Source organism: Oncorhynchus keta, chromosome 33, assembly GCF_023373465.1.
Source record: "Oncorhynchus keta strain PuntledgeMale-10-30-2019 chromosome 33, Oket_V2, whole genome shotgun sequence".
NCBI classification, from domain to species: Eukaryota; Metazoa; Chordata; class Actinopteri; order Salmoniformes; family Salmonidae; genus Oncorhynchus; species Oncorhynchus keta.
The window spans coordinates 5,545,665-5,554,549 of record NC_068453.1 but is presented as its reverse complement, the minus strand read 5'-3'; the positions used below and the strand labels follow the sequence as shown (position 1 = coordinate 5,554,549).

The following is an 8,885-nucleotide window of genomic DNA, read 5'->3' as shown; positions in this document are numbered from 1 at the left end:
GATAGCACAGGACCACCACACACTCACATGCGCTCGCACACACACACGCACGCACGCACACACACACACACATTTACTTCCGGCGCCGACAGAGATGGCCGCTTCGCTTCGCGTTCCTAGGAAACTATGCAGTTTTTTGTTTTTTTTTACGTGTTATTTCTTACATTAGTACCCCAGGTCATCTTAGGTTTCATTACATACAGTCGAGAAGAACTACTGAACATAAGAGCAGCGTCAATTCACCATCAGTACGACCAAGAATATGACTTTCGCGAAGCGGATCCTGTGTACTGCCTTTCACCCAGGACCACGGAATGGATCCCAGCCAGCGACCCAAAAAAACCACTTCGTAAAAGCGGGAGCGGTCTTCTGGTCAGACTCCGGAGACGGGCACATTGTGCACCACCCCCTAGCATTCTTCTCGCCAATGTCCAGTCTATTGACAACAAGGTTGATGAAATCCGAGCAAGGGTAGCATTCCAGAGGGACATCAGAGACTGTAACGTTCTTTGCTTCACGGAAACATGCCTCACTGGAGAGACGCTATCGGAATCGGTGCAGCCAGCGGGTTTCTCCACGCATCGCGCCAACAGAAACAAACATATTTTTGGTAAGAAGAGAGGCGGGGGCGTATGCTTCATGGTTAACGTGACGTGGTGTGATCATAACAACCTACAGGTACTCAAGTCCTTCTGTTCACCTGATTTAGAATTCCTCACAATCAAATGTCGACCGCATTATCTTCCAAGGGAATTCTCATCGATTATAATCACAGCCGTATATATTCCCCCCCCAAGCGGACACATCGATGGCTCTGAACAAACTTTATTTGACTCTTTGCAAACTGGAATCCATTTATCCGGAGGCTGCATTCATTGTAAACTGGGAATTTTAACAAGGCTAATCTGAAAACAAGACTCCCTAAATTTTATCAGCATATCGATTGTGCAACCAGGGCTGGAAAAACCTTGGATCACTGCTATTCTAACTTCCGCGACGCATATAAGGCCCTGCCTGTAACGGTTTTCTAGGTGTGAAGGAGAGTCGGACCAAAACGCAGCGTGTAGATTGCCATCCATGTTTAATCAACAAATCCCCCAAGGTGCGGACTCCGAACGCACAACCTAAACCTATAGGGGAGGGTCTGGGTGGGCATCTGGCCGCGGTGGCGGCTCTGGCGCTGGACGTGGACCCCACTCCATAGTTGTCTTAGTCCACCTCCTTAGCATCCCTTGAGTGGCGACCCTCGCCGCTAACCTTGGCCTAGGAAACCTAACAACAGGCCCCACTGGACTGAGGGGCAGCTCCGGACTGAGGTAGCTCAGGACTGAGGGGTAGCTCGGGACTGAGGGGTTGCTCGGGACTCAGGGGTAGCTCGGGACTCAGGGGTAGCTCGGGACTGAGGGGAAGCTCAGGAGTGAGGGGAATCTCAGGAGTTAGAGGAAGCTCAGGAGTGAGAGGAAGCTCAGGAGTGAGAGGAAGCTCAGACAGGTTTATGGATCTACCAGATCCTGGCTGGCTGGTGGTTTCGGCAGATCCTGGCTGACTGGCGGATCCTGGCTGACTGGCGGATCTGGCGGATCCTGGCCGACTGGCAGATCCTGGCCGACTGGCGGATCCTGGCCGACTGGCGGATCCTGGCCGACTGGCAGTTCTGGCAGATCCCGGCTGACTGGCGGATCTGGAAGAGTCTGGTTGACTGGCAGATCTGGAAGAGTCTGGCTGACTGGCGGATCTGGAAGAGTCTGGCAGACTGGCAGATCTAGAAGAGTCTGGCTGACTGGCGGATCCTGGCAGACTGAAAGATCTGGCTGCTCCATGCTGACTGGCGGCTCTGGCTGCTCCACGCTGACTGGCGGCTCTGGCTGCTCCATGTAGGCTGACAGCTCTGGCGGCTTCTTACAGACTGGCAGCTCTGGCGGCTCTGTGCAGACTGGCAGCTCCTTGCAGACTGACAGCTCCTTGCAGACTGACAGCTCCTTGCAGACTGGCAGCTCCTTGCAGACTGGCAGCTCCTTGCAGACTGGCAGCTCCTTGCAGACTGACAGCTCTGGCTGCTCCATGTAGACTGACAGGTCCTTGCAGACTGACAGCTCCTTGCAGACTGACATCTCTGGCTGCTCCATGCAGACTGACAGCTCTGGCTGCTTCATGCAGACTGGCAGCTTCATGCAGACTGACAGCTCTGGCTGCTCCATGCAGGCTGGCAGCTCTGGCTGCTCCATGCAGGCTGGCAGCTCTGGCTGCGCTGAACAGGCGGGAGACTCCGGCAGCATTGTAGAGGAGGAAGGCTCTGGCTGCGCTGAACAGGCGGGAGACTCCGGCAGCGCAGGAGAGGAGAAAGGCTCCGACAGCGCTGGAGAGGCGAGGCGCACTGTTGGCCTGATGCGTGGTGCTGGTACTGGTGGTACTGGACCGAGGACACGCACAGGAAGCCTGGTGCGGGGAGCTGCCACCGGAGGGCTGGGGTGTGGAGGTGGTACTGAATAGACCGGACCGTGCAGGCGCACTGGAGCTCTTGAGCACCGAGCCTGCCCAACCTTACCTGGCTCGATGCCCACTCTAGCCCGGCCGATACGAGGAGCTGGAATATACCGCACCGGGCTATGCACCCGCACTGGGGACACCGTGCGCACCACTGCATAACACGGTGCCTGCCCGGTCTCTCTAGCCCCCCGGTAAGCACAGGCAGGCCTCCTACCTGGCGTAGCCATACTCCCTGTGAGCCCCCCCCCCCAAGAAATCTCGTATCGCCGGCTCCTCTCTCCGGCTGCCTCTGCTCTCCTAAGTGCCTCCACCTGTTCCCATGGAAAGCGATCCCTTCCCGCCAGGATCTCCTCCCATGTGTAGCAACCCTTGCTATCCAATATATCGTCCCATGTCCAAACCTCATTGCGCCGCTGTTGCTGCCTTTGTTGCTTCTCCTGTGGCTCCTGCCTGTAGACACGCTGCTTGGTCCATTTAGGGTGGGTGATTCTGTAACGGTTTTCTAGGTGTGAAGGAGAGCCGGACCAAAACGCAGCGTGTAGATTGCGATCCATGTTTAATCAACAAACGTAAACACGAATTAACACAAACACTACAAAACAATAAACGTAACGAAAACCGAAACAGCCAATACTTGTCAACTAACACAGCGACATGAACAAAGACACTAAGGACAATCACCCACAAAACCCAACACAAAACAGGCTACCTAAATATGGTTCCCAATCAGAGACAATGACTAACACATGCCTCTGATTGAGAACCATATCAGGCCAAACATAGAAATAGACAAACCAGACACACAACATAGAATGCCCACCCAGCTCACGTCCTGACCAACACTAAAACAAGGAAAACACATACGAACGATGGTCAGACCGTGACACTGCCCCGCCCTCCTGTCGGAAAAGCTGACCACGACTCCATTTTGTTGATCCCTGCCTACAGACAGAAACTAAAACAAGAAGCTCTGTACTCCCTGTTCACCCACGACTGCGTGGCCACGCACGCCTCCAACTCAATCATCAAGTTTGCGGACGACACAACAGTGGTAGGCTTGATTACCAACAACGACGAGACGGCCTACAGGGAGGAGGTGAGGGCCCTCGGAGTGTGGTGTCAGGGAAATAACATCACACTCAACGTCAACAAAACTAAGGAGATGATTGTGGACTTCAGGAAACAGCAGAGGGAACACCCCTATCCACATTGATGGGACAGTAGTGGAGAGGGTAGTAAGTTTTAAGTTCCTCGGCGTACACATCACATACAAACTGAATTGGTCCACCCACACAGACAGCATCGTGAAGAAGGCGCAGCAGCGCCTCTTCAACCTCAGGAGGCTGAAGAAATTTGGCTTGTCACCAAAAACACTCACAAACTTCTGCACAATCGAGAGCATCCTGTTGGGCTGTATCACCGCCTGGTGCGGCAACTGCTCCGCCCACAACCGTAAGGCTCTCTAGAGGGTAGTGAGGTCTGCACAACGCATCACCGGGGGCAAACTACCTGCCCTCCAGGACACCTACACCACCCGATGTCACAGGAAGGCCATACAGATCATCAAGGACAACAACCACCGAGCCACTGCCTGTTCACCACGCTATCATCCAAAAGGCGAGGTCAGTACAGCAGCATCAAACCTGGGACCGAGAGACTGAAAAACAGCTTCTATCTCAAGGCCATCAGACTGTTAAACAGCCACCACTAACATTGAGTGGCTGCTGCCAACACACTGACTCAACTCCAGCCACTTTAACAATGGGAATTGATGGGAAATTATGTAAAATATATCACTAGCCACTTTAAAAATGCTACCTAATATAATGTTTACATACCCTACATTATTAATCTCATATGTATATGTATATACTGTACTCTATATCATCTACTGCATCTTTATGTAATACATGTATCACTAGCCACTTTAACTATGCCACTTTGTTTACATACTCATCTCATATGTATATACTGCACTCATATATATGTACATATTCTTATCCCCTTACACTTGTGTCTATAAGGTAGTGGTTTTGGAATTGTTAGCTAGATTACTTGTTGGTTATTACTGCATTGTCAGAACTAGAAGCACAAGCATTTCGCTACACTCGCATTAACATCTGCTAACCATGTGTATGTGACAAATAAAATTTGATTTGATTTGATCTGACACACAGACACACACAGTGAGTTATCTACAATAGCTCTGTAGGGGTCGGGGATTCAATGAGGTCAAAGCCACTTCTCAACGTGGGGCTGTTATAGACCAGTCACAGACAAGTGCAGCAGTTGCTTTCTTTTTCTACAATGGCAAACTCAATGGCATGTGTACAGTACTAGTCAAAAGTTTGGACACACCTACTCATTCCAGGGTTTTTCTTTATTTGTACCATTTTCTACTTTGTAGAATAATAGTGAAGACATCGAAACTATGAAATAACACATATGGAAGAATCCCGTAGTAACCAAAAAAGTGTTAAACAAATCAAAATATAATTTATATTTCAGATTCCTCAAAGTAGCAACTCTTTGCCTTGACGACAGCTTTGCACACTCTTGGCATTCTCTCAACCATGAGGTAGTCACCTGGAATACATTTCAATTAACAGGTGTGCCTTGTTAAAAGTTAATTTGTGGACCGTCTGTTACATCTGCTCCTGACACGCCCTCTACTTCTCATCCTGTATCTCCCTAACCTGCCGCCACTCCCTCAGTGCTTTCTCCCTCTTCCTCTCTGTGTGTGTGATTGTGTGGGCGGAGACAGGTGTGCTGGAGGCAGAGCTGATCCCCACCAGCTGCAACCTGTTCCATAATCAAGACCTCTACAAATACTCAGTCCTGCCACTTCCATGCTGCCAGATCCTGGTTTCCCTTGCCTGACGCTGTTTCCTCTCCGCTACAGTTCTGCCCGCTCGGACTTTGGCCCGTCTCCAGTCCCACGTCTCATCAGTCCTGTTACTCTGTCCTGGACCCCCCCACTCCACTGCGTCCTGGGATTCCTCTCTGGACCTGTTAACCCAGTCCCAACTCCCCTCGCTCCAGCCTCAGCCTCCACACCTGGCCTCCACACCTGCAACCCGCCGAGCTTCCCCTGGCCTGCACCCCATCTTCCCCGTGTTTCAATAAATACCTTGGTTACCTCATGCCAGTCTCCTCATCTGAGTCTGCTCTTGGGTTCCCCTGTTTCACTCCGCGTGACATTTTATTTCCTTCTTAATGTGTTTGAGCCAATCAGTTGTGTTGTGACAACGTAGGGGTGGTATACAGAAGATTGCCCTATTTGGTAAAAGACCAAGTCCATATTATGGCAAGAACAACTCAAATAAGCAAAGAAAAACGACAGTCCATCATTACTTTAAGACATGAAGGTCAGTCAATCCGAAGCATTTCAAGAACTTTGAAAGTTTCTTCAAGTGCAGCAAAAACCATCAAGCATTATGATGAAACTGGCTCTCATGAGGACCGCCACAGGAAAGGAAGACCCAGAGTTACCTCTGCTGCAGAGGATAAGTTCGTTACAGTTACAAGCCTCAGAAATTGCAGCTGAAGTAACAGACACATCTCAACATCAACTGTTCAGAGGAGACTGTGTGAATCATGCCTTCATGGTTGAATTGAGTAGTTGTGTCCAAACTTTTGACTGTTACTGTATGTGTGCATTTACCTGGTCTACACCACAGCTATCCGGTTTGGTCGGATGCCTCAGTCAGATGGGGGACAGAGAGGCGGGAGGAGACCTCAGGCGGGCCACAAGACCCTGGTCAGACAGATCCATAAAGCCTACATGAAGAACTTCAACATGAACAAGGCTAAAGCACAAATCATACTGACCAGCAAGATCTGCACACCGGTGAGTGGGAGAATTTCATTACTTTGCTTTAATGTAAAAAGAATCCAGTTGTTTTTACAGTAACATACTCTCAGCCAGTTACTGTAAGTTACTGTAAAACAGGAAAAGCATGTTACCGTACCGTATTTTATGGTATGCAATACTGTTACTCTAATTAATTACAGTACCAATAGTGCTACTGCAGTCATTTTACGGTAACATATTCTTACTGTAAAGCTACATTTGTAAAGCTACATGAAGCTACATATTTCCCGGAGTGCCCTTTGAATGAATTGTAGAGTTAACACGACTGTATTTGTTAGAGACATGGTTGTTGCATTCATCCATGTTCAGTCCTGTGGCCTTCACCAAGTGAGATCGTAAGTGAATATGTCAAATTATTCCGAACTACGAAACATGAATATTTATAATGTCATCCCCACACTCATACTTTTCACCTAGTGCACATGTCCAACTCATTCCACAGAGGGCCACGTGTCTGCAGGTTTTCACTTCACCCTTGTACTTGAGTGATGACTTAAGGTCACTAATTGGTAAGGAATTCCCCTCACCTGGTTGCCTAGGACTTTAATGAAAGAAAATAACAAAAATCTGCAGACACTCGGACCTCCGTCAAATGAGTTTGACACCCTTGAGTTAAGCCATTTAAACTGGAACAACCATTTCAGTATCGGGTGCAAAAAAGCTAACTCATTGGATTAGTTTAGAAACATGTATATAATTAAGATATGATTTATCTTTGTGTAGCATAAGAATAATCAATCAATGTACATACTAAAAATTCAACCTGCAGTAGAGCATGCTGGGAAATGTGATAACGATTACAGTTATTTTACATGTAACTGGCTGCCAGTAAGTTACCGTAAACAAAACTGTTTTATGGTATCAATGCCTCTACTGTAATCCATTGACGGTACCATTACAGGTACTGTAATCTATTGTAAGGGAAGGGGAGAGTGAGAGTTGTTTGAAATCAGACTAAGTGCAATTTGTCTAATTTCCACATGGGACCTAAGTTTTACATATAGCTTCTATTTTGTGTGTGCTTGGTTTACAAAGTTATTTATTTGTATGATGTGCCTTTCTAATTGTATATTTTTTTCTTTATTATAAAACAGCATGGCCACAAAGAAAGCAATGTATATAAAATAACAAAACAGATACCAATTAACTAAGACTAAAATATTAAATGTATATAATAATAATTAGCAAAACTGTTTTTCTCTCTTGCTCCAGAGGATGAGCTTTGATTTTGTTGCCCGTGTGCTTTTTGTGTGGCATTCTTTTTGATTGGTAAGTGAACTGCTATTGTGTTTTACACAATATTTCCTGTCAGTGAATTATTTTCCACAATGGAATTTACAGTAATCTACTGTATTCAGTTTATACAATATGTTACTGTTGATTATACAGTAATTTACTGGGGCAATAAAAACATTTTTACAGTGTACTCCTAGTCAGTGACTGCTCACTGGCGCCCCTTTCTGGCAGCCTATATCATGCACAACATTTAGGACACGTTTACCAGACCCAGCCATGTTGGGCTAAAACACACTTTCAATTAAGATTTTGTATTGAGAATGATTTTCAATCATGGACTAGGTTTAATCTGGACCCAGGAAACTGGTCTAGAATGTGTAATATACTATACATTACGTAACTATGCTTATAAAACTGTATTATTTACAAACTGGGTTGGTCTTTCTCCCTTCTTTCCGGCAGCCTTTTGTCATCCACAACATGGAGACAGTCCTGCTGGCTGAGCAGATGGTGATGGCCAAGCTGGTAGGTGGAGGAGGAGGAGGTGGTGTCGGCCCAGATGGAGCAGGGTCTGGGCCCGAGGAACTCCAGGAGAGGGAGGCAGAGGCCAGGCTGTTCCACTGCTCCCAATGCTTCTCTGTGGAGACTATGACAGAGCTCACAGAATTCACCAAGTCTGTACCAGGCTTCTAGTGCCTGGACCTGAATGACTAAATGGGTGACCAGTTTAAGGATATTGTAGAACTTTATGTATGTGCAATGTGTGGTTCATGTTGTGTATATTGTATCATATTCCTTATGAAATGTCTGTTGTTGTTTTATGGATGAGTCTTCTGCAAAAAACAATCCACTTGAGAATAGTTTTCTACCTCTTATACTAATATAATCTACATTTTCTTCCAGAATTAATTGAAGTTAACTGGCTTGACTGACCCCCATACTCTGCAGGTGACTGTTGAAGTACGGGTTGTATGAGGCCCTCTTCACCCCCCCCCCTGCCTCCTGTATGAACAAAGATGGCCTCCTGGTGGTGAGCGGAGGAGGGTTCATTACCCGGGAGTTCCTCAAGAGTCTACAGTGGCCCTTCAGTGACATGATGGAGCCCAAGTTCCAGTTCGCCATGAGGTTTAACTCCTTAGAGTTGGATGACAGTGACCTGGTGCTGTTCTAGGCCACTATCCTCTGCTGTGGAGGTAAAATACAAAACACAGACCCTTTTGACTATGGTGCAGCAATGACGGATGCATAGCCAGCCCAGTGCAGGACACTGTAAAAAATTGTCTTTGGA

The 8,885-nt window shown here is 47.5% G+C and overlaps 1 protein-coding gene across 2 annotated transcripts; it reads left to right on the top strand.

The window, feature by feature from the left end:
• The first annotated feature begins 5,485 nt into the window (after nt 1-5,485).
• On the top strand, nt 5,486-8,681 carry pparaa (peroxisome proliferator-activated receptor alpha a). 2 transcript variants are annotated; one of them, XM_035748460.2, is made up of 3 exons: nt 5,486-6,337; nt 8,060-8,315; nt 8,546-8,680. In XM_035748460.2, exons 1-2 carry the CDS (start codon nt 6,185-6,187, stop codon nt 8,288-8,290), a joined length of 384 nt encoding a protein of 127 aa, XP_035604353.1. In that variant the 5' UTR covers nt 5,486-6,184; the 3' UTR covers nt 8,291-8,315; nt 8,546-8,680. The 2 variants fall into 2 exon arrangements, with proteins under 2 accessions (XP_035604353.1, XP_035604352.1); XM_035748459.2 differs by having other exon boundaries at nt 8,060-8,681.
• The last annotated feature ends 204 nt before the right edge of the window (nt 8,682-8,885 follow it).

Excerpts from the sequence above, each read along its gene's own strand:
- pparaa (XM_035748459.2), top strand. The coding sequence starts at position 6,185 with ATGCCTCAGTCAGATGGGGGACAGAGAGGCGGGAGGAGACCTCAGGCG. Across the intron at positions 6,338-8,059 it reads CCAGCAAGATCTGCACACCG|CCTTTTGTCATCCACAACAT; the intron begins GTGAGTGGGAGA and ends TCTTTCCGGCAG.